At 40.0% G+C, this 26,251-nt stretch overlaps 2 protein-coding genes, 1 long non-coding RNA gene and 1 pseudogene across 3 annotated transcripts; 2 read left to right on the plus strand and 2 right to left on the minus strand.

Annotated features, from left to right (window-relative positions):
* Window positions 1–279: 279 nt before the first annotated feature.
* On the minus strand, window positions 280–3,552 carry LOC130997843 (ras-related protein RABC2a-like). Its single transcript, XM_057923274.1, has 6 exons — window positions 3,050–3,552; window positions 2,157–2,225; window positions 1,929–1,994; window positions 1,212–1,333; window positions 792–920; window positions 280–661 (listed from the first exon to the last, which is right to left on the minus strand). The coding sequence occupies exons 1-6, from the start codon at window positions 3,186–3,188 to the stop codon at window positions 554–556; spliced, it is 633 nt and encodes a 210-aa protein (XP_057779257.1). The 5' UTR covers window positions 3,189–3,552; the 3' UTR covers window positions 280–553.
* Window positions 2,848–3,583, plus strand: LOC130997846 (uncharacterized). Its single transcript, XR_009093231.1, has 2 exons — window positions 2,848–3,419; window positions 3,476–3,583. It is a non-coding gene; the product is annotated as an uncharacterized LOC130997846 (long non-coding RNA).
* Window positions 3,584–5,017: 1,434 nt separating this feature from the next.
* Window positions 5,018–6,719, minus strand: LOC130998368 (30S ribosomal protein S16-2, chloroplastic/mitochondrial-like; annotated as a pseudogene).
* Window positions 6,720–17,833: 11,114 nt separating this feature from the next.
* LOC130998369 (uncharacterized) lies at window positions 17,834–22,941 on the plus strand. Its single transcript, XM_057923790.1, has 7 exons — window positions 17,834–17,984; window positions 18,074–18,711; window positions 19,102–21,135; window positions 21,253–21,754; window positions 21,797–21,924; window positions 22,135–22,230; window positions 22,282–22,941. The coding sequence occupies exons 1-7, from the start codon at window positions 17,834–17,836 to the stop codon at window positions 22,939–22,941; spliced, it is 4,209 nt and encodes a 1,402-aa protein (XP_057779773.1).
* Window positions 22,942–26,251: the final 3,310 nt, after the last annotated feature.

Genomic DNA, 26,251 nt, shown 5'->3' on the forward strand with positions numbered 1-26,251 from the left:
AATATTTCTCAAAGTGGTAACCCTTATGATTAGAAACTAGAAATGCTAATATTCGCTTGCAAATGTGTGCTCATCTTATTAAAACATACACCCTCTCTCCTGTCATAACACTTTGTGCACAAAAAGTGTTTGATCTTAAATAAACTGTGTTGAAAAGAAGGGAGTATTTATTTATTTCACTGTCGTGCCACCTCATGTTTCATTTATTTGTCCTAGAACCTATGTAATACCACATTTTTTTTGGCGAAATCTAATGTGAAGGGACCATGAAGCAAGCAATAAGCAAAAGATGCATTTACATAAAAGCCAAATTATGAGGACGTAAAAAGCGTTGATTTAGGTGTATCCTCAACATAACTAATAGAGATCAAAAACACCAAACCGGTCAACAACTTTACACGAGCCAACAGTTGTTACAATAAACAGCAGCACGTACACATGGTGCCACCCGTAGCACGAAAGCAATAGAGGGAAAAGAAGCAAATTATAATTTACACATTCTGAACTTGAAACCTGCCCTTGAGAAAGCATGTAAAATGTTGTTTTTGCGATTTTAAGAGCAGCAACCACCGCTGGAAGGCGTTTGATGTTCTTGTTTCTGTTTCAAGATATTTCTCTTCACCGTTGATCCTTCTTCGAGCAGTCTCGGCACCTCCATTATCTGAGAGGAAAAGGAGAAAAAAAAAACTCACTATGAAAACGAAACAGAGACGATAGCAAAAACAAATTTTCCGGCCTTGATACCCCCCATATTAAACGTCTTTTCTTTAGATTGTAATGTATTTGGCTACCTTCAATGCTAGTTCTGCGAAACATTGCTCAACGTTTTCTCGAGTTCTAGCACTGCATTCCAAGAACAGACATCCGAGCTCTTTTGCAAGACTCATCCCTTCTTCCCTGCTAACAACTCGTTCAGATTCCTAAACGTCAAAAAGAAGCATTTAGTACACAGAAAATAAGCAAGATGAAAATCAAACGTGACAAAGTGTTTAAACAGATAACAGCCCAGCTGAGTCCCTTGCAACAGATGAAAGAACTTGGAATGGAACGTGCTCGTTGAGAACATTGAACTAAACTTAGCATAGAATAGTGAATGAAATATGAACGCTAATTATATCAGAGTGGCAAAACAACATATCATGTATTGAAATCATATTCCGCGAGCATAAAAGTAAACCAAAAGGATAAAAGGAAGACAGAAAAGGACTCACCCTATCAACTTTATTTCCAACAAGCATCTTTAAGCAATCCTCATTAGTGGAGTAGAGCTCCAGTTCCTTAGCCCATACATCAGATAAATTTGTAAATGTATCTCTTCTTGTAACGTCATAAACTACAACAAGATGTCAACCGATCGAAACCGTGAGATATCAAAATCTTAAGATTTTCTATGTAAGAATCTGGAGAGCAAGAGGACCCAAAAGAACACAAAGCTACACCCGCAGATTAAACTAAGGGGGGTGGAAATTATAGCCAATTATCTTTCTCTTTCAAATGAATAGTGAATTAAAACTTTACTTTCATGTTCTCAATCAGATTTTTGCATTTGCTCCAAGCCTCAAACTTAGAAGTGCCAATTTCCGAAATGGGTTATCCAAGTGATTAACCATAGAATCCTAGTGGATGTCAGGGATTTAGATTAAACTAGGCAAGATATGAAGAGCGGTGTCTTAAAAAAGTGAGAAAAAAAAAAAAAAAAAAAAAAAACCGGAAGAAGAGATGCATGCATTTTATATTTTAGCAGAAATAGGTGCCCTACCCCTTTCGCTGATAATTGGTGAAAAATAAAAATCTGGGAGCATCAACATTTTTTCCTTATATCGATAACAATAAAATCTTGAAATAGAATCTAACGTCGATAACAGAACATCCCAAGATTCTTAACCAGGTAAAACTCATTAAATTTTCTTGGTTCATTCATGGCTTACCAAGAATGATTCCATGAGCACCTCTATAATATGAGCTTGTTAACGTTCTAAATCTCTCTTGCCCAGCTGCAAAAGAAATAGTAAATTCACTGTTGAGAAGCAAAATAACAGAAGCATTGTCATCATACATCTTAATCTTGGAATGAACAAAAAAGAAGCACGAGAATTACTTATAAATTCTTTTTTAAATTGATTAAATCAAAGCCAAGATTGCTAAAAAATTATTACCTGTGTCCCAAATGGTAAGCTTCAGTTTCTTCCCACCAACTGTGAGAAACTTGATCTTAAAATCCACGCCTAGATTTTCAATTAAAGTGTGACAACCACAAAAACAGAAGTATACAACAAAAGTAAAAAGTAATTCTCATTGAGTAACTTGAATCTAGATAACCATAAAGTTGATGGGAATAAGTTCTATTGCATATCACAAAAATATTAATGAATAAGAAGGGGCTCTTAGTTGAACAACTCAATAATTCTAGAAGCAACATCTCGTTAGCCATAAGATGGCGGCTATTCCTCCACTTATTTTAGTGGCTTAGAAGTTAGAATCTCAAATATCTACCTCGAGAACATCAAGTTTGTAAATTATTTAAAGCAGCATTTACATTATGGAGTATATATTTGCCTAAGGTTAAGATAAAAATGTAGCCGGAGGTTGCATGAAAACGACAATGGCGAATGAAGTAAAGTTCAAATAATTTGACCAAAATAGAATTGCTGGTTACTCATACATCTCAAACAAGATACCAGCCAACATGCTAAAAAATATTCACATATATCGCGCCCACGAAGGCCGCAGGGCAGGATCGACAAATCATGCCTATTTTGATCCAGAACAAGAATGCCAACAGCAGACGAGACAGTTTCTACGCTACCAAAATAGCTCCAACACCTAACTATCTACAAGTAAAGAAACAATAACCGAAATCCCTGTTTTGCATCAACTTGGACGAATCGTTCTAGCAGGAATCACAAAAAACAAACAAATCTAGGATCAAATTCAATAACAATTCTCACAAAATTCAAATGATTTTCACTTGTATATTGCATAAATCATAAATCTGTCAGCTAACAAACTGGAAGCTGCGACCACAACTTGACTAGAAACGAACAAATACCTACGGTAGGGGAAAGATCGTCTACTACGTTGGAAATGAAACTGACGAGCAGGCTGCTCTTGCCGACGGCGGAATCTCCGATGAGCAGGATCTTAAACGACAGATCGTAGTTGCTCTGCCCCTGCCCTGAACTCCCCATCCGAGCACCTCACTTTCTCTCTCTAGAAAGCAGAACAGTGCAGTTTCCTTCTCTCTCTAAATATGTAGACGAAAAGGCAGATTAAATATAACAGGAACTCTCTCTGTCCGTCTCACAGTGTACCTACCTATCGTGTATGGAGAACTCAAAAGGCTAGGCTGATGAGGAGGAGCTTTTATGCCATCACTAGTCTTAACTTTCTCTCTCTAAGAAAAGATGCAAATGTGATAGGTGTATGTATAGAGAGAGAAACTTTCTCTCTCTAAGAAAAGATGCAAATGTGATAGGTGTATGTATAGAGAGAGAAAGTGGTGGACAACGTTATTCTTTTCTTTTTGTGTCGTGTGTCGCGCCTCAGATTCGATTCCCGTTTTTGCGCCAAAGGAACGCAACGTGGTTCTTTTGGTTGCTCTGCCTCTAACGGTGACCGTGACTCTACGGATGGCAATCTTGTAATAAAACGAAAATGGCGGGGGCGATATTTGTTAACACTTTGGAGGTATGATGGACTGGGCTCCATCTGTTTATTTTTGGTAGGCCTCTTGTAATTGTTATTTGGGTTTTATAGGGCCCAGATTGCCATGTTTTAATACTCCCTCCGTCCCATAATAAGTGGCCACATTTTTTTTTTCGTCTGTCCCACTATAAGTGGCTGCTTTCTAAAATTGGCAAAAATTTACTTTAATTATGTCAACAATTACTCACTAATTTGGTCAACAATTGTAGGCCACTTTCTAAAAATGCCAAAATTACTTTAATTAAGTCAACAATTACTCACTAATTTGGTCAACAATTGTAGGCCACACTCTAAAACATATAACACTCAATTTCTTAATCTCCGTGCCGAAAAGAATATGGCCACTTATTATGGGACGGAGGGAGTATATTTTAAAAATCTAGTAATTATCTAATTGGCCATCGTTACTAATCAGACACACTTTATGTCAGTTTAACGCTGTAAATCATAAATAAATTAAAATTTAAAATATCATAGCGATATCAAGGATTCAAATTTCGCCACCTTCCTTTCTTTGTTAAAAAAGAGTATGATGCATGAGGTTGATATTAGACCATGATGTAAATTTATTTTCAGTCTCATTAAGTCCATTGTTTCCACTTTCTTTAAGGATAATGAGAAAAATAAAAATCATCCAGGCTTCGCAATCTCGAATTTGCTAACTTGGATCATCTGTAAAACTGAACCATTTCACTTGAATCATTTCTTTCTCTTCTATTCTGATATCGTATTTTATTCTAATACTGGCCCAGATTAAGGTAAGACTCATTCTTTCAAGCCTCAACAAAAGAGAACTAAAAAGGTAAGATAAACAAACCTTAATCTGTCTAATCATATTTTTCAGACACTAATCATAATTATGCCCCGGGTTATATAAACAAGTGCCTCTTTTAGTTTTATGATTGTAATTGGGCATCTGTGCTACGGCCCTCCTGTACACAGACTGGACCCAAATAAAACAAGGGAAATGTCCAATTAAAACAAAAGAAGACACAGCCAGAACCTTCTACAAGGAATTGCTGTTGAATCTGTGAAATGTGGAATTAATTATGATGCATGCATCTCTTTCTTTGCGATAAAAAGGAGCACCTGACATACCATCACCATAGGCAATGTCACTATCTGCAACCCCATTTTCTTGTCAATAGACCTAAATAAAATTCATTGTAGATCTTGAACAAGATTGATTTTGGAAGCATACGGAAACTCAGCATGTCGGAGGAGAGGAGTTTGATGTCCAGATCTGAATGATCACCAAACACCAATCACCCAAACAGGAAAGGTAAAAAGGAAGGATGAAAGAAATATGATATAGCAAAAATGAACTTTGAAGAAGCCTCCTTTCAAAAACTTACTTGAATCGCCCACCTACAGAGGAAAGATTGGTCACTCCTAATTTACAAGCAGATATACAGCATACATGATGATCACAATTATCAAATCAGCTAGTGATGCTGATTATGATCTAATTCCACAAATGAGAAACTAGATAGAAGATAGTTTGGCACTAATGTCATAATATTTTAATTATTAGTGTACCTTGGAATGAACTATTGCATATGCCAATTAGCAACAAAGGACTCAGGGAAGGCATACATGACAGAAAGGTCACCAACCTACAAACTTATATCTTAGGCTTGACATGTGAAGAACTTGAACTCGAGACCTCGCCAGCTTTCCCTTTTACAACACTATCTTGCTTGGCCTCTGTCATAACACGCCCACTCAGTGGATCAACTAGGGCGCATGTCTCTTGGACCTACTTTTCTTCCCATTGCTAGCATGGGTGGTAGGGGTAACGAGCCTGCTCGAAAGAGAAGGCGCTGAACAGAATCAGGGGGTTGTGCACCAACTGAAAGTCAATACCTGTATAGGTGATTGGAGACATCAGGATATGGGAACATTCATGCATTTTAGCAAAGACGCACTCTTTTACTATCCCCGGAAGCTTGAACAAACCTAAGAAGTAATGATGTCAATGCCAATATTAAATGTCATAACTGAAAGTGTTTTGCAAGATTTGTAGACTACTTCTCAGAGTGCAATAAAACCCTTTTAATTGCAAACTGGCCCACCGACGAGCAGCTAATAGTACAAGGCAAGGGACATGGACAAGAGCGATATCCAGAAAAATGGAAGTTAAGTTAATTACAGAGCTGCCTAACCTATAACTGGAGAGTATCGCATCTTCTCACACTAGCTGGCCAAAATTCGAATGTTAGACATCATTTTGTGACAAAATAATGCAAATCAAAAGGTAAGGAAACAGATGTCGCCAGAAAATTCTCAAAGGTAATAAGTCTGCAATGCACTACTCAACAAGATATCAAGTTCTTCATAATACTTCAACAGATAGATGGGGAAGTTGAGCGTACGTATGTTAAAGAAGCACAAACAATAGAAAAAGAATGGCAATACAAGATTAAAGTTACTACTATAAAGCCACTTACTTCACTCTGTCAAAATTAACTCCCATTCTTTTACCGCCATCCTGACCAGCATAATTTTGCAAATCAAACACTAATTAGCCTCTCTACAGAGAACTGCAGTTGCAATCAGCTTTTTGTGCGGAATCACACGGCCGCGTGAAGCGCATAGAATTTGAGGACGATAATCACAAAGAAACTTTGTCGAATTCCGGAGGAAATTTATTTCAAGTTCGGGAATCCAATCCATTCAACAACAAAAATCAAACATTTCGCATCCTTCCGTAATCAATAACTATCTCAGACATTGAAGGTCTAGGGTTACAAGGAAGGGGGTTATAGTAGCCCAAGACTTCCAAATGCTTGCCGCCTCTCGGAGATCGGCTATCGGCAGCCATCAATCTGTAGTAACGGCTTGCTCCGACATCCAAATCTCAACAGACTCAATCTTACCACCATCTCTCTCAAGCTGCTGTGTGTATCTGCGTGCGAGAGTGGATTCCAGAGGGAGGGAAGCCTCAAAGGAGGGTTTTGGGATGGGTTTGATTTTGAAGTTTAGGTTAATTGTATACTCCGTTACTTTCTTTCTTTTTGTAATCCCGCCAACTAATTTTTATTTGATCACCAAAAAGAATTACACATTTATTCCTACTTTTTATATTATTAATAACTATTATAAATTATATTGTTATTTCAAGTTATAACAATTTTATTAAAATATATGTCCAGCACACAATAAGATTCTTTTTGGTAGACGAAGAGTATAAATTATCGAAATTTTAATAAATTTTAGTACTTTGTATATTAATTTTAAATTATATATTTATTTATTTTTCATTTTATATACTTAGTTCATTTTTGAACATGATGACATGACATAAAAATATGTTTGCTTGATATAAATATATTTGCGTGGCATAGTTATAATTGCGTGAAAAAAATAGAGCAGTTGACGTATTGTATAATTAAATAGAAATGACATCGTATAAAACTTGACCAACAAATAAGCAAGTATGCAAAATGAAAAAAAAAATCAATAACTAGTCACAATTTTATTAGGGTTAATGGTAGTTTTTACCTTATTTGAAAGACAAAAAACAAAAATATACCCACTATAAAAGAAATGTATAAAATGTACTCATTTTGAGGTTGAAAGGACTAAGATACCCTTAAGACAAAAAGAAAATACCAAACAAATCCCTTGCTAGCCACACTCGACATCTCCGCCTTGCTCGACGCTCGACGCTCGACGCCTTCGCCTCGCTAGACAGTTCTTAGTTGCTCGACACGCGATGCTCGAGGTGTCGAGCAATAGTTCAATTTGAACTATTGCTCGCCTTGCTAGACAGTTCTCAGTTGCTCGACACCTCGATGTTTGACAGTTCAATGCTCGACGCTCGACACTTGAGTGCTCGACGCTTCAGTGTCGAGCAATGCGCGAATTACAAATAAGGGTCCTAAATGGGTAGATTTTATTGTTTTGAAAAAAGTTGGTATATTTATGTTTCATCTTTCAAAAAGGGTATATCTCATTTTGCCTCATTTTATTATACATTGTCCATCACAAAATAATTAAAAAAAAATCTCATTATCATAAGAGCAACTCCTGCGCTGGGCCAACTCGAGCTGTACTCCAGCGGGACCTGCTGCCAATGTTGCACCATGGTTAGTCGAAGATAAATCAAGTTAAGATAGAAAAATTCTTAGGCAGATTTATAGACGGTAAAGGAGTTCTTATCTTGTTGATTTACTTGATTAGTCGAAGATTCATCAAGTTTAGATAGAAAATTTCTTAGGCAGATGCATTAGCTGTAAAGGAGTTCTTGTCTTGTTAGTTGTGATTAATCTAGTTTAGATTAATTATAGATTTTGTTCAACCTTGGATAAAGTTGAGATCTATGAGGGATGAATATAGGATTACTTTATGTTATAAAATATTACGTTTTTTCTGTTTGCTAATTTATCTCACACCGCAAGTGTACGGGAGCAATTGTGTATCAGCAAGTAAGGTCGTATTTCACAGAGATTGAAAACTAAAGTGAGTAATATCCTATACTATAATCATCTATCTAAATGAATAGAAAATTTGATTTGGTTTAACAATTAAAATAAATACGAAATGAATAAAATCGCATAAGCTAGATCAGAGAAAATATGAAGATAAAAATATCACAAGGCTTTGGTTTCAACAAATTCAGGAAATCGGATAAATTTAATTCAATTAATTAATAAAGGACAAGTTCTTCCTAAGATAATCACAATTTTAGTCTATACTCACTCCCGTGACATACAAACCGTAGATTATATGCAAGGTTACCGTCATCAGATCACACTTAAACATATAACCCTCAATAGCTCCTATGATTAAAGTCCTTACACAAGTCTCAAGTCCTCTCGGCTAATATTGACTAGTATATTCCATGTTCCAAAATTTGTGATCAAGCAATTAAACATACAATAAGCACAAGCATATGAAAAGTAAAAAAACAAGTCTCATTTAATCAAATCAAATAAATCAGAAATCCATCATCTGTTTACTTCCTAACCCTAGGATAAGAGAATACTAGCCACACATAGACATGTAAGCTAACAAACTATAAACAATGGTGTTGGGAACTTAATGAAATATCATAATCCTTCTTTTGATGATACCAAAATCAATAGGTTTCTTTTGTAATAGACTAGGACTGGTTGAACTCAAGTGTTAGAGTTCTTTTTCTAGTTTAGTTGTTGTTCTGAAGACTGAGGACTAAAGAACGAAGGACTGAAGATTGAAGACTGAAGTTGTCGACTGAAGCATCAGTCGAAGAATCAGTTTTGACTGATTACTTAATGCGAGCCACGTGGAATCAGTGGACTGATACTAAAGTCAAGTATCAGTTAAACATTCTTCCTTGGACTGAACCTCCAACGTTTAAAGGAAGCCACGCACTCCAAAAGTACAGTCGCATTAAATGCAGAGATCTCAAGATCGTCCTTTCTCTGCAGAGGTCATTCATCTTTGGTGATTACCTTTTAAGAGATGTCGCATGTCCTGTTTTTCAACATAGCCGTTCTCACCAAACAAGGAACCTCGAAGATTAAAACCTCAGTCCAAGTTCAAATTACTCTCTAACGGAAGAAATCTTGAAGACCTTCTCCGCCAACGGATCTATTCAAGACTTCTCCTATAAATAGCGCTCAAGAATCACTTCAATCTTCACCGATTCAACGACATAAGCTAAAACGCTACCAAAATTGTTTCTCAGCTAAAGCCCAGACTCTCCAAAGTTTGAATCGAAGAAGAGAATCCCAAAGTCAAAAATCAGTCACTGCTGATTACATACATTCTCTTAGACCTTAGGCAAACCTTGTTTATCCAAAGCGTAGGTCAAACTAACTCCAAAGAACTTGTTCTTTGAAGTTTAGTTGGCAAGTTTTCAAACCTCCCTTCAACCAACTGAATCGAGTGTTTGTGTTGCTAAGGAGTTCAGAAAGGTGTTCTGTCTCTATGAGATCCTAGTGCCCAGTGCGTGCGAGGAGTGAGAAATCCAACAAGGTGTGTTGGTACTGAAGATTGGATCTTCGATTGTTTTGGTTGTGTGCACCCGTAAGCACATGTTCAGGTTTGCAGTGCACCCGTAAGCACTTGCCCAGTGAAGTTGTTGGTCTGATCAACCGACCGTGGATGTAGGAAGTGTTTTTCGAACCACGTAAAAAGCTCTGTGTTATTTACAACTTTCAGTATTTACTTTCTTACTTGTGTTCTTCCCTTCATAAAACTGAAAACTGATTAATAGCAAAGAGAAACCTAAAGACTGACAACGCGCTTAACTCACAGGCTATTGCGAAACAAAAGTTTTTCGCTGCGTGTGTTATCAGTCTAACTGATCTATCCTCTGATAGTCAGTAAGATTTATAACATCTCTTTTTAACGAACTCGACTAAAGCCTTACGTGTATCAGTTAAGGTCTTTGGACTTAACTGATAACTCCTTACTAAAGAGTATTCAATATCAGTCGTCAACCCTGTTTTGGTCAAAACTCTTTTCAGTAAACAGGTTGTTTAAGTTTGTGTTTGAAGTTTCGTTTTGATCTCTTGTAAAGATCGAAAAATAGCCTATAGGTGTATTTCCCCCCTCCCCATACACCTATTCGAGACCCTCCGGACCTAACAAATGGAGAATAAAATCATTCAACAATAAAATCCGTAAGAAAAATTGCAGGATCTCACTATCTCTTGCTTTGACTCCACAAATCTTATTTTCTATCAGGATCCACAATGTAGAAATTTAGAAAATAAAGGCTAAATTTTCTTTCTTGAAACTTTCAAGTGTAGATCAGGGTATCAGATACTGGAGTAATCAAGTGAAAATTGATTTTTGGTCCAAAACTTTGTTAAAACGAGGTCAAACCCAGCAAACACGTGGCCTGAGACGCGGGCGCATATTGGGAACTTAATGCAATATCCTATTCCTAGATTTGATGATGATACCAAAATCCTTTGGTTTCACTTGTGATAGACTAGAACTGTTCGAACTCAAGACGTCTCCTATAAATAGAGCTCGAGGATCACTTCAATTTTCACCGATTCAACTACATAAGCTGAAACGCTGCCGAATTCGTTACTCAGCATTCGAAGCCATTCCAAAGTTTGAATCGAAGAAGAGAATTACAAAGTCAAAAATCAGTCAGTGCTGATTATATACATTCTCTTAGAACTTAGGCAAATATTGTATATCCAAAGCCTAGGTATAACTGATTACAGAGAACTTGTTCTTTGTAATGTAGTTGGCAAATTTTCGAACCTCTTTTCAATCAACCGAATTGAGAGTTTGAGTTGTAAGGAGTTCAGACCAGTGCTCTGTCTTCGAAGAGATCTTAGTGCCCAGTGTGCGCTAAGAGTGATAAATCCAACCAGGTGTGTTGGTACTGAAGATAGGATCTTCAGTTGTCCAGGTTTGCTGTTCACCCGTAAGCACACGCTCAGGTTTGCTGTGCACCCGTAAGCACATGCCCAGTGAAGTTGTCGGTCTGATCAACTGACCGTGGATGTAGGAAGTGTTTTTCGAACCACGAAAAAATCTCTGTGTTATTTACAGCTTTCAGTGTTTACCTTCTTACTTGTGCTCAAACTTTCTTAAATTGAAAACTGATTAACTGCAAAGAAAAACTTAACTTCTGACAACGTGATTAATCTCACAGGCTATTTCGAAACAAAAGTTTTCCGCTGCGTGTGTTATTAGTCTAACTGGTTTATCTTCGGATAATTAGTAAGATTCATAACATCTCTCTGTTCATCAAACTCGACTGAAACTTTACGTGTATCAGTTAAAGTCTCTGAGTTAACTGATAACTCTTTACTGAAGAGTATTCAGTATCAGTCGTCAACCTTCTTTTGATAAGACTCTTTTAAATAAAAAGGTTGAGTCAGTTTGTGTTTCAAGTTTCATCTTTAAAAATAGCCTATAGGTGTATCCCCCCATACACCTATTCGAGACTGTGACGCCCCAATTTTCTTATTAGAAAAAAAGTACTTTGATTAAAAAAATAAGATTTCAATATTTAAATAACTAAAACCCAAATCCAACAAAGAAAAGTAAATAAACATCATAAACTGAGTCTTTATTCTAAATGAAAATAAAACATTATTTCTTATTTATTCTTGACCATCACTCGCCCCGCCTCTCATCGCCCAAGTCATCTCCTGAAAAATATATTGTTTTGGGGTGAGTACAATAAACTCAGTGGGGTGCATTTATCCATATTATAAGAATCACAACAAAATATAAGTGCAATGAAAACTGTCTGCTCTTTCATATTGCCCGAAAGCAATAACTTTCTGTCTCTTAGCCCGAAGGCTAAATAACTTTCTGTCTCATATAGCCCGTAGACTATAACTTTATGTCTCATATAACCCGTAGGTTATAACTTTATGTCTCATAGCCCAGAGGCTCTGCCTGCTTCTCACACATATAAATTGAGTAAAACGTATAATAAGGATAAATTTTAAATGCAACGTTATAACCCCACCTTAATCTTTCTTGAGCAAAACTCGCAATTAAATAATCAAGTCTCCCGCGCCGTTACTAAAATGAATTATAAAATTATAATAAAAAAATATACTTAACTAATGAATGCACATGATGACATGAACATGTAAAATTAAAAATAGCATCTTTTCTACTAGTACTTAACAATGCATATACCTTATTAAATATTTTAAAATATGTATTTTGGGATTAAATCTAACTTATTAAATATATTTATTAAAACGTAACTTTTGAACAATACATACACGACTGACTAACTAAATTTATAAAAGAATTTGAATATTAAAATATAGCACTCTAGACAATAAAACTCATATATACGCATGGATCTGGAAATATATATATATATATATATATATATTATTAAATTGGAATTTTATTAAAAAAGAAGAAAAAAGAAAACCTAGGAAGAACCCTTGAAAGAACAAGAGAGCAGACTAAGGGCTCAGCCTCATTAAAACCTCTTTAAGTAAAACCCAACAAGGGAAACCTTAAAGAGGAAAAAGAGTACTCGTCTAAAGGACCCAGTGTTCATAAGCGGAGTTAGGATTATTTCAGAAGTTCCGGCCTCACCATCACCCCTAAATAATCTCGGCTCACAAACGCAGAAAAAACAAACAACGTCAACAAGAAGACTAACACCAGCACCAAGACACACAAAGCAGAGAACAAAAGTGGCATGCCCAACACTAAGCGAAGCAAACGCGCAAAAAAAGATCAAGAATGAAACAAACACACAAAAAACCAGCCACCCCGAAAGGCCACCATATGCTCGATCAGATTCGTCCTCAAAGAGAAGACAAAGGCAAACTCAGCTAATAAAAAGGCATTCTAAAAAAAACGCTCGTAAAAGAGCCGGATCCAACGCATCACCGACCAAAGCTCGTTGTCCGAAGAAATTCCCCACCGATGAAGAGAGAAAACCTCCATCGTGGGGCCACCAACATGGCAAACCCAAATCAGCCTCAATCCCGAGCGCACCCGAAGATTGAAAAAAGACTGAGCAGTCGCCCCAAAACTCCACACACCACAAACACAAGCCAGACGCAAACTCCAGCGCAACGTATTCCAAGTTTTCGAAGAAAGAACCAGACCGGCAGAAACGAGACAGCACGTACAGCAGTCAAACCTCTCACCGCTTGGATCGGGAGGGATCATAAGGTAGACCCATAAACCGTTGCAAGAACACCAAAAGCTAATAGACGAATGGCAAACCCCAACAGCAAAGTTACGATCGACTAAGCAGGAATGCAGTCGAGAACTCAAAATCCAATCCCAAAAAATAGCAATCCCAAAGGAACAAAAGCAGGAGGCGATAAAGACCAGGGGAACACAACCAAAACAGGAGGCAAAAAGCTCACAAAAGAGCCGGAACCAACGCATCACTGACCAGATCTCGTTGTCCGAAGTAAAACTCCACCGATGAAGCGAACCATCCATCGCAGAGCAACCAACAGGGCGAGCTCGGACCAGCCTCAATCCCGAGCGCACCTAGGGACTGATAAAAAACTGGACAGTCGCCCCAAACCACCACACCCAGAAAAAACACCTGCTCAAAAGCCACGCATATAACGTGCTCGAAGAAACGACTGAAAGACGATTCCAAACAACAGAAAAAACCCAACTGGTAAACACGCACAAATTGTTAGCCAAAAAGATTGAAACATCCAGAAGACTAATGCTTGATACGAAGATGACTATGAGTAGACATATCCCGACGAACCGCATCTTTAATAGCATCAATTTCATAAGGCCACCATCCTTCCTCCCGGCTGTTATTAGCCATAATATCGGCAGCGCTATTGCCCTCACGGAAGATATGAGAGACCTGCAAATGAAACTCGGGAAGGAGGCGAAGAACCTCGCGCCAAGTAGCCATATACTTCCAAGGAACGTTACTTGAACGACCACCCAAAATTTGGACGATATATTTGGAATCCGTCTCCACCCATAGATGTAACCAACCTCTTCGATGGGCGATCTGAATGGCATGAATAACAGCAAGAAGTTCCGCCTCAAACGCATAGCCGATATTCCCTTTAACGTGAAAACATCCTCGAACCCAAGCCCACTTATCACGGAAGACTCCGCCCGCAGATATCTTACCGGGAGCCCCGTGAGCCGAACCATCAGTATTAACTTTTATCCAATGAGCACCTGGCGGCCACCAATGAACATTAATAATATCTGGTGGCGGCGCATTCCTAGATGAGATACCAATAGCACGGATAATAGTGTAGTCAGTCCAATTATTATGAATATGTCCCAGATGAGAGAAGTTGGCCTCAATCTCCAGAAACGCCACTCGAACAGTATGCAGAATTTGTTGTCCACTCCATTTCATATCCTCAAAGATGCAATTATTACAGGCGGTCCAAATCGCCCAGAGCAGAGTAATGATACCAGCTTTCCAATAAACACCGACTTGGGTGCTGAGCTTCCGATTCCACGAATCCACAAGCATACTATGAATATCCGGAGAGTCGAGAGCCTTCTCATAATGGAACCAAGTGAAGAATTCCTTCCAAACTTGTGCCACCTTGTCGCAGCTCCAAAGGATGTGATCAGCCGTTTCATGATGATTGTAACAGAAAACACAAAAATTAGGCATGATCAATCCTTGACGAATCAATCTATCATAGGTGGGCAGCCTATTATGAATAATTCGCCAGCAAATCAAAGAACGACGCGTAGGAATGTACCGCTCCCAGATCCACTCACCCCAAAACACTTTAGGATGTTTATGGCCCAGATACGAGAAGGCAAGCTTAGCAGTGATCTCCCCATGTAAGGCAGGCTTCCAAAATCTCGTATCGGCGTCATCCCCAATCGGCGTGAGCAGAATATCACAAACAATCTCCGGAAAATTGTTGACAAACTCCTGAGTGAAATGCCATATGCCCTCAAAGAAATAATCCGCAACAGACTGGACAAAGGTCATATAATGGGGAGCTCCGCATTTGGCAGCTATTGAGTAGCCCATCCAATCATCCAGCCAGAAATTAGTGAGGTGTCCTGTGCCAACAAGATTATAAGTGTTATCAACAATTTCATCAATCTACTCACGAACGCCAAGCCACACCGAGGAAGAGGCCGTAGAGGCACGGATACGACTCTGATCTGTAAGATAACGCATATGTATCAAATCATATCCGAAATCCACCCCTTTTATAATCTTCCAAGCTAATTTCATAAGGAAGCTCCTATTCGAAATGCCAAAAGAACGAACTCCCAGTCCTCCTTCTTCCCATGAAGCGCTGACCCTATCCCAACTGACAGGGCAATTCGCGACCTTTTGAATATTGCCCGTCCACAAAAAATTATGACACTTCCTGTCCAACTCTTTAAGAAGCGCACGAGGCCAACGGTAAATCATCATAGAGTGAGTTAACGAACTCTGAATGACCGATTTGATAAGGCAGAGACGACCAGCCATAGATAAGTGAGCTCCTTTCCATCTAGAGAATTTATTAAGGATGCGATCATGAATAGTTCTCAGATGATTGGCCCGAGCACGTCCGAAAAAAATAGGCACCCCCAAATATACAAACGGAAAAGTACCCCGAGCAAACTGGAGGATCCCTCTGATGGCGCGCTGATCTTGAGCCGGAATTTTGTCCACGAAATAGACACAAGACTTCTCAGTGCTGCAAATCTGACCAGAAATATCCCCATAATACGTCATGATTTTCTTAATAGTTTGAGCATTGGCGGTCGAAGCTTGGTAAAAAAGAAGAATGTCATCCGCATATAATAAGTGAGTAGGGAAGGGCCGATTAACAACCATTCTCATAGGCGTGAGATGTCCAGAATCCACACAATTATAAAAGAACTTACTAAGCACATCTTCCGCTATACCAAACAAAATGGGAGAAAGAGGATCGCCTTGCCTGACGCCTCGCGAGCAGGGAAAATAACCCCAAGTACGACCATTGTAAAGAATAGATATACGAGCAGAATTAAGAATCACCTCAATCCACTGAATAAAACGAGCATTGTAACCAAGAACCCGGAGCACATTAAGAAGAAAATCCCACCGAAGAGTATCAAAGGCCTTTGTAATATCAATTTTGCACGCCATGTTACGACCACCATGCGACCGTTTCATGCAATTAACACCCTCAGATCCCAACATAATGCAATCATGTATAGACCGTCCTTTGATAAAACCAAACTGATTGTGAGTGACGGTATCGACAGCAATCGCGCTCAAGCGAGTAGCCAAAACTTTGGAAATAATCTTGAAGAAGAAATTAGATATATATATATATATATATATATATATATATATATATATACATATATGTATGTATGTATGTACTTGCGTATTAAAATAAAGTAAATAATACATGAGTAAAAATAAAAATGTACTACCAAATATCCCTTTATATTTAAATTTACTATCATCACTATCACTTATAAATATTTTCGTATATATACTTATATAAAGAAGCATTAAGCTTATTAAAATAACATATTTAAAATGATCATTAAAAGGTAGTATATGATGGGGGTTTTCCCACAACAAAAATAAGTGCAGTACATATATATATATATATATGCATATCTAGCACATCAAGATTACACGCATACATGTGTTCGTCTTTCCCCTAAAAAAAAGAGTACACACATACATATAACAATATGTATACATATTTTGGTGAAGGCACGACTCTCAAGAAAACCCTACGTTAATCCCATGTCCGCCGCCATGAATTTTTTGGCCGCGAGTTCTTCTCCGGTAGCCAAACAGCCCACTGTTCCTAAAATCTCTTCCAATTTCGACCAACCTTCAAGGGATAAACCTGTTCAACTCGCTTCCAGGTCTCCGTCGCCAACTCATAATTCGACTAGGGTTTTTACAGTTGCCAATAACGCCAATGATGCGGTTCCTGTTGTTGATGACCCCAAACCTTCCTACGCGGCTATCATGGGACAAAGAAAGAGTGAACCAGCGATCCTTGCGCACAATTTTTCGGCTCTAAAACCTGATACTCAGGGAGACATCGCTTCCTTTTCCATTCCTTCGACTTTATATCAAAAACAAGTTTCGGAATTCTCACATGCCATCATTGGAAGAGTGCTGCTCAAGAAAGGTGAAAAAACTAAACCTTGTGATGTTTTGAAACAGGAACTTCATACGACTTGGCAAATCCAGAACCCTTGGAGACTTATCCCCATGGGCAAAGGGTTCTTCACCATGAAGTTTTCTGCGGCGGAGGACAAGGCCAGAGTTCGAAAGCAGTTATTATGGGAGATTTCTTCAGGCTCGATTCGTATACGTGAATGGTCCAAAAATTTTGACCCTTACAGGGAAATTTCGCCTCTATGTCATATTTGGGTGAGAATCTACTACTTGCCAGTTGATTGTTGGCATCCGGAAATTATAGCAGGCATTGCGAGGTATTTAGGTCTACCTATCAAAATTGATAGTGGATCTGCTAAAGGTGAGTTTGGCCACTATGCTAGAGTTCTCGTGGAAGTTGATCTAGCTCTATCTCTGCATGAGACTTTGTTAGTTCATTGTGATAAGGGCTCATTTTACGTTGAATTTAGCTATGAGTAGCTCCCGTTATTTTGCTCAAAATGTCGCATCACGGGACATTCGTTGGATAAATGCAAAAAGGCCACTAATAATCAGGAAAAGGGTAAAGCTTCTTCTGAGGAGAAGATGGAAAACAAGAGTAAGGAAAATGAGGTTCGGACAAACCATTTATCTGATGTTGTTAAGCCACAATGGGTGGCAAAACATGACGATATTCTTATTGATAATCGTTTTCACAAACTGACTATGGAGGAGGCTGATCCGAAAGGCAGCAATGGTAATACCTATGGCCATGACTTATTAGCTTCAGTCTTGGTTAATCTGGATGATGAGGAGGTGAATAAAATCTATGAAAACTTGGAGAAGCATCACGAAGACCAAATGGGTTCGATCTCTCATCTTCGGATGAGGAGGATGTGGAGGCTATCTTTGATGAGAAAGAGGAGAAAAATAACAGATTGGACAATATTGGGACCGGGGTTATCGACAACATTAGTCCTCTACGTCTTTCGGCTGGAGAGCAGGTGGGTAACAAGAAAGGGTCTGAGGATGCGGAAAATAGGAGTCCGTCTACGACCGGGGACAAAAATATGTTGGAAAAATCACGGCAGATGACGGAAAGCACTTACCCCAATCATGATGAGTCAAAGAAGAAATGTGACACTGGGAATGGACCTCAGGATCATACCGAGAATTCGGGAGGAGACAACTTTTTACAAATAATTCACAGCACTCCTTCTATCACTGGAAAGGAGACGGAGCAACAAAAGAGGCGGGGAAGACCGCCAAAAACTGAGAAAAGAAAGCCAATGAATGATAGTGGTATAAAGGGGCGTCTTCGAAAAAATGATCAGAAGATAAGCTCTCAAACGATTGACTACATTAACCAGAAATTATCTTCGTCGATTGCGGCAGGTCATCAACCTCGAGACTATACTATCGTGAATGCTGGGAACCCGAGTGCGCGTTCGATGCATAATGTGTCAACACAGAGTTGGGCTCAGGTCATCAACCTCGAGACTATACTATCGTGAATGCTGGGAACCCGAGTGCGCGTTCGATGCATAATGTGTCAACACAGAGTTGGGCTGATGAAGTGGAAGGCTTGGGCCGATCCACTCAATGATTTTTCTTTTATGAACTTGTTGGTTTGGAACGTTCGGGGTCTCTCGGACGAATCTAAACTTATGCTCAAGGAGCATTGCCGTTCTTTCTCTCCGATGATTGTGGGTTTAGTGGAACCTAAGAGGAGATTTCATAAGGTTGACGATTCTTTCTAGCGCTCGTTAAATTTGGTTCCGTGTCACCAGAATACTAGACATCAAAAGCGTTCGAATATTTGGATTTTTGTGCATCCTGATGTTTCTACTAGTCTTGTTTTTTCTTCTGAGCAGTTGGTAGTTGTGAATTGTCTTTGGACGCGTTACAGGTTTTTGGTGGCGATTGTTCATGGTTCTAATGACTATATCCAACGGCGTCAACTTTGGAATGACATCCTTAGCTTGAATACTGATTCTATTATTGTAGCTGGAGATTTTAATGCTGTTAAGGGCGCTCATGAGCGTAGCAGTAACTGTCTTCCGAATGCGGCGTCTTGTCAGGACTTTTGTGAGTTTATTGCGAGATCTAGATTGATTGAATCTCCGTCTGTGGGTCTCAGGTTTACGTGGTCTGGTCGGAAATTCATGCCCTCTCATGTGGAGTCTCTTCTGGATAGGGTGCTTTATTCAGACAACTTTGCTGCTCTTTGGAATTCTTGTTATACTCAAAATCTCCCTCGCATTACATCGGACCATTCTCCGATTGTCTTACGGTGTATTAATACTCAGCAAGGTGGTCCTAGATTCTTTAAATTTCAGCATATGTGGACTATGCACAGTTCTTTCCAGGATTTGGTGCGTCAATCTTGGATGAAGGAGGTTCATACTCGCTGCCCCATTTATCTGGTGATGGTTAAACTTAAACGTTTGAGGGAGGAGTTAAAAACCTGGAATAAGACGGTTTTTGGTAACGTTAATAGCATGATCTCGGACGCCCAACATGAGTTGTTGGAAATTCAGAATCAGATTGCTACCTCTGGTTATACTTCACCGCTTTTTGATCAAGAAGTTAAGCTGCAGGCTAAAGTTGGTTCGGCGTTGGCCAGACAAAATGCCTTGCTTCAGCAAAAGTGTAGAGTCGCCTGGCTCAACGACGGGGATCGTAACTCTGCTTTCTTTTATGCTATGTTAAAGTATAAGAAGAAACCTCATATCATATCTCATTTGTCAATTCAGGGAGACCCGGAATATGACCAGGATCGTATCAGCCAGCATATTGTTGAGTATTTTTCCACGCTGTTTGAAGATGAGTTGCATGATCCGCTGGACTTTGGTTTGCTTGAGGCGGTTCTTGATCCAGTCATCACCAATGACCAGAATCAGATGCTGGTACGTATTCCCACTGAGGAAGAGATCACGGCGGCAGTGTTTGGTCTGGATTCGAATAGCTCTTCGGGGCCAGATGGGTTTCCAGGGAAATTTTTTCAGAACTGTTGGGCGATTATCAAAGGTGATATCTGGGAGGTTGTGAGTACATTTTTTAGGAAATCTTATTTGCCGACTAGTTGCAATTCTAGCACTATGGTTTTGCTGCCCAAAAAGGATGTTGTGAGCACTGTGGCGGATCTTCGGCCTATTTTGCTCTCCAATTTTTTCTTCAAAATTATCTCTAAGATCTTGGCTAGTCGGTTAGGGGAGGTTGCTTTTATTTCGGTCAGCCATAACCAGTTTGGTTTAATTAGTGGTAGGTCCATCCACGACTGTATTACGTTGGGTTCCGAAGGTGTTAACTGTATGAAGAGAACTAATGGAGGTGTTAATATGGCTTGTAAAATCGACATCAAAAAAGCGTTTGACACTTTGAGATGGGATTTCTTGCTTTCGGTGCTTAAGGTGAGCGGTTATGATGATACTTTTATTCGCTGGATTGAGATCATTTTGCATTCTGCTCGCTTCTCTATTCTTTACAATGGCCGCCTGCATGAGTATTTTTCCTGCCCTCGTGGTGTAAGGCAGGGCGATCCTTTATCTCCTATTCTCTTTGGGATTGCCGAGGATTTCCTCAGTGTTCTTTTCAAAAATTGTGTCACCTCTGGTCATCTCTCCCCTATGGTCATGAGTAGGGAAAATCCTTTTCCGACTCATTTACTTTATGCAGATGATATTTTAGTGTTTTGTAAGGCGTCGGTCCGTAATGCTGAGACGATTAAACACATTTTGGAGTTTTACGGTTCCTTATCTGGCCAGATTTGTAGCGCTCAGAAATCCTATATTTATTTTTCGAACAGGGTTACCACCCCTCTTCGTCGTGCTATTGGTCATATTATAAACTTCTCGATTGGCAACTTCCCTTTTGTTTATCTTGGTGTGCCGCTTTTCGTGGGCAAGGTTAGAGCCTCCTATTTGAGAAGCATCCATGATCGTATTATTAATAAATTTTCGACTTGGCGGGGTCGGCACCTTTCCATGGCTGGTAGGATTAGTCTTGTCAAATCTGTTATTCAGAGTTCTATTACGCATTCTATGATGGTTTACCGATGGCCTAAATCTCTCATCAAGGAGTTGGATGGTTGTTGTCGCAACTTTATTTGGACTGTAGATACTAAAAAAGCGCCTTCGTGTCCGGTGGCTTGGGTTAGGGTATGCGCTATTAAAGAGGAGGGTGGGTTGGGCATCCGTTCGTTCTCTTTGATGAATAAATGCTTTCTCATGAAACGAGCCTGGAATATTATTGGGGGACAGGATTTTGGGATGGAAATCATGCGAAAACGCTATCTCACGAAGTTTGGGCAGGTGAAGCTGCTAACTGCGCCTTCCTCGGTTTGGATTGGTTTGCGTCAGGAGATCTCCCCGTTGATTAATGACTCTTATTGTTGTCTCGAGAACGGGATTGATACCAACTTCTGGACTGACGATTGGATAGGTTATCAGATCGCTCGGAAGTGTGGAGTGCCACATTATGCTATGGAGTTTTTGACTTATTCTGTGGCGGACTATTTTTATGACGGTATTTGGCATTTCACTAGCAGTTTTGTTTAGAATTTTCCAGACGTGGTTTGTGATATTTTGTTGATTCCCATTGGTGATGATGATGATATTAGGCTGTGGAAGCCGTCTCTCCATGGGAAGGTCACCGCTGTCTTAGCTTTTGCTCATCACTGTCATCCATTTCCTAAGGTGAGATGGGGTTCTTGGCTTTGGGAAAGTTTTATTCCTACCTGGCGTTCGTTGGTTGTTTGGCGAGTTTTACATAACAGACTCCCAACAGTTGATAGACTTATTAAACAGGGTATGATCACGCCGAATGTTTGTCCTTTTTATCTCTCTGATGAGGAGACTATCTCTCACATTTTTTGGACTTGTGCTCGTGTTCGGCCAATCTGGCAGGAGTTGCTTCAATGGTTCGATATGTCTCATATGTTGCATGATCCAGATATTGGTAGTGTCCTGGTGGACGCTTGGCAGAGTGCTTTCAGTTCGCAAGTTGAAGCTTATTGGAAGGCTGGGGTCATTAATCTTATTTGGTTTCTTTAGAGACAAAGAAACCTTTGTATCTTTGAAGATGACAGTTGGGATTACAGGCAGGCTATCAAGTTCATTAGAGTGTCTTTCCTTGAGATTGAGCAGAATTTCACTAAGGTTGGGCACATGAAGAACTCCTGGGCTGATCTTCGTATTTTGAGAAATATTGGCATTAAGGGGCGCGCGGCTCCACCATCGAATTTTATTAACGTCTACTGGTGGCCGCCGTCGGGTGATTGGATTAAGGTTAATACCGATGGTTCGGCTCTTGGAACTCCGGGAAAGATTGCTGCGGGTGGTGTGTTCCGGGATAAATTTAGTTTGGTTCGTGGCTGCTTTCACATTAATGGTGGGATTGGTTATGCTTTTGAAGTAGAACTTTTAGTTGTCATTACCGCTCTTCGTCTTGCTCATGATCGTAATTGGCACTATCTGTGGATTGAATCGGATTCCACGTATATCGTTCAGCTTCTTCACTCGCGTTCGTTATCTGTTCCTTGGAGGTTTTTAGCGGCTTGGAAGAAGGTGATTACTTCTCTGAGTGATTTTCAGCTTCATATTACGCATATTTACAGAGAAGGGAACAAGGTCGTTGATATTCTTGCTGCGCCTAATATGGAGGAAGGCTGGTGGTCGACGGAAATAGATGCCATCAAACTTGCGGTTCGTTAGGATATGACAAATCATAGTTTTCTTCGTATGATTAGATAATCACGGAGTTGTTGGATCGGTTTTTCATCTTCTCGGGGTGGCTGGTTAAGTCCAGTTTCTCCTGGGCTGCTAGGTTCTTAGTTAGAAGTTTTTTCGAACAGTTGGGGGGGTTTTCTTTTATGGTTGGTGGCGAGCTTCGCCGCTTTTGCCTCGAGGATTTTTGGGGTTATAAGGCTGATTTGGGTTGTCAGTGTAGTCACGATTGTGATTCTCCCAGCGACGGCAACACTCCGACTGCGATGAGTCATTCTCGCGTCTTCCTTTATTTTTGGTTTTTGGTTGGTTTTTTAATCGAACAGTTGGCGGGGGCACCCTCTATTACCTCTTCGGTTGATGGTGAGTTTTGCTGCTACTGGGTTTGGCTTGACGGCTATTGGAAGCAATTAAGAGATCGTGCTTCTCCCAGCGACGGTGTCACTCCGGCTGAGAGAAGTTATTTGCTCCACCATCTTCTTGCTCCTACGGGTTGGCACGACATGTGTGTGTGTGGCTCTCTCAGCGACGGCAACATACCGGCTGAGAAGGGCTTGGTTTGCAGGGGACGTCAGCACAGGCGCATTTATGCCTCTCCCAGCGACGGCGACACTCCGGATGCGATGAGGCATTCCCGCATCTTCCTTTCTTTATGGCGTTTGGGCGGTTTTTTAATCGAACAGTTGGCGGGGGCAAATTCTTTTGCTCCTTCGGCGGATGGTGAGTGTTGGGAACCTTGTGGAATATCCTAACCCTTGTTTTGATGATACCAAAATTCATAGGACTTAACTGTAATAGACTAGAATCGTTTTTGAACTCAAGTGTTAGAGTTCGTTTCTAGTTTAGTTTGCGGTGTCGAAGACTGAAGACTGAAGAACGAAGGACTGAAGACTGAAGACTGTAGATACCAACTGAAGTATCAGTTGAAGAATCAGTTGAAGACTGATTACTTAATGCGCGCAATGGACTGATACTAAAGTCATGTATCAGTTGAACATTCCTCCTAGGACTGATCTTCCAACGTTCAGAGGAAGCCACGTAGCACAAGTACAGCCGCATTAAATGCAGAGATCTCAGGATATCTTTATCTCTGTAGAGGTCATTCCTATCTCGTGGTTACTTTTCAGAGACGTCACATCTCATGTCCATCAAAGAGAGCCGTTTCCACTCAGACAAGGAACCTCGAAGATTGAAGCCTCAGCCCAAATTCGAATTGCTCTCCAACGAAAGAAATCTTGAGGATGATTTACGCCAACGGATCTATTCAAGAGTTCTCCTACAAATAGCGCTCGAGGATCACTTCAACCTTCACCGATTCAACGACATAAGCTGAAGCTCTGCCGAAATTGCTACTCAGCCTTAAGCTTAAACTCCCCAAAGCTTGAATCGAAGAAGAGAATTCCAAAGCCAAAATCAGTCACTGCTGATTACACACATTCTCTTAGACCCTAGGCATATATCTGTTTACCCAGAAGCCAAAGGTCAAACTTGCTTCAAAGAACTTGTTCTTTGTAAGTATAGGTGGCACTCGTTCAAACCTCCCCCGCCATAAGAGTGTTTTGAGTGATTCGGAGGTCAGAAGGGTTTTCTGACTCTGAGAGTCTTAGCACGGGTTGTGTTAAGCAAGGAAAATCCGACGCGAGTGAAGCGTGGGTACTGGAGAAGGGTTTTCTTCAGTGTACGGTTGTGTGCACCCGACAAGCACACGGTTCGGTTTGCAGTGCACCTGTTAAGCACTTGCGGAGTGGATTGTTGGTCTGATCAACCAACCGTGGATGTAGGAAAGGGTTTTTCCGAACCACGTAAAAGTCTCTGTGTTGTTTACAGCTTTCAGTTTTACATTTTTACTTGTGTTATTTCAATTGATAAAACTGAACACTGACTAACTGCAAAGAGAAACCATAACCAACAACTTGCTCCACCGAGGCTATTTCGAAACTAAGTTTAATTTCCGCTGCGTATGATATCAGTCTGACTGATCTATCTTCTGATAGTCAGGAAGAGTGTTATCATCTCTGTTTTAGCAAACTCGACTGAAGCCCTTACTTGCATCAGTTAAGTTCCAGCAACTTAACTGATAACTCTTTACTGAAGAGCTTTCAGTATCAGTCGTCAACCCTGTTTGGTCAAAACTGATTTTAGTAAAACAGGCATCTTTGTTTGCATGCAAAGTTTCGTTTTGATCTCTGACTGAGATCCCTCTGATTGAGGATTGATTGAAAAATAGCCCATATGTGTATTCCCCCCCCCCATACACCTATTCGAGACCCTCAGGACCTAACAATTGGTATCAGAGCAGGTTGTTCGCAAGAACTACCTGTATCTGACTAGGTTCTAATTGAACTAGATCATTTTTCTTAAAGGTCTCGAAAAAGTTCTCTCTTTCTTTTTGTGCTTGCTATCTGTTCTATCTGTTGTTATATGTTCTCTCTTTTTTGATGGAGACTAACCACAGCAGATTATCTTCTCTACCTATGTTTAGTATTGAAAAATACGACATATGGAAGTTTCGGCTTGAAAGCTTCCTCACCGCCCAACATTGCCGAATGTGGGAAGTCATCACCAGCGGACCAATCACCATCACCAAAACTGTCAAAAGGGTTCCTGTTGATCCACAACAAGATCCTTACGATGAGGTCCAGCCCAAGCAAAAAGTAGACTTCACCACCGAAGAAAGGAAGCATGATGAGCTAGACAACCTCGCCAAAAGCAACATCTCCGGCACCGTTCCCGGAAAGCATGTCATGAAGATCATCAAGTGCGGAACTGCGAAGGAGATGTGGGACATCCTGGAAAGAATGTGCGTAGGTTTCGAGGAAATCAAGGAGAATAAGCTATCTATAGCTTGTCAGAAGTTCGACTCCTTCCTCATGCTCAAGAATGAATCTGTCGAGGAAATGGAACTTAGATTCAACCAAATTTTGAATGAAGTTCAATCCATTTCTAAAGACAAATACACTCAATGAGAAATCAACCTGAAGATTCTTCGAGCACTGCCACATGGAGAATGGCATATCTACTCAGTCGCTCATCAGCATAAGCCAGGATTCAGTCAGCTCCCGACAAACAAGTTTTTCTCCGATCTCATGGCAAATGAGTTCGACCTTCTGAGAAATCTTGGAAACAAGAAGGCTGGAGGATCAGACGAAGATGGTCCATCAACCTCAAGAGGAGTTGCACTGAAGGCCTCAACAAGATAAGGCAAGAAGCAGATCAAGGAACCAACGGAACTCAACCCAGAGGACTTCTTCAATCAATATGCATTGTTGACTGAAAGATTCAACAAGATGGAGTCCAA

The sequence above is a fragment of the Salvia miltiorrhiza genome, chromosome 8, assembly GCF_028751815.1.
Source record: "Salvia miltiorrhiza cultivar Shanhuang (shh) chromosome 8, IMPLAD_Smil_shh, whole genome shotgun sequence".
NCBI classification, from domain to species: Eukaryota; Viridiplantae; Streptophyta; class Magnoliopsida; order Lamiales; family Lamiaceae; genus Salvia; species Salvia miltiorrhiza.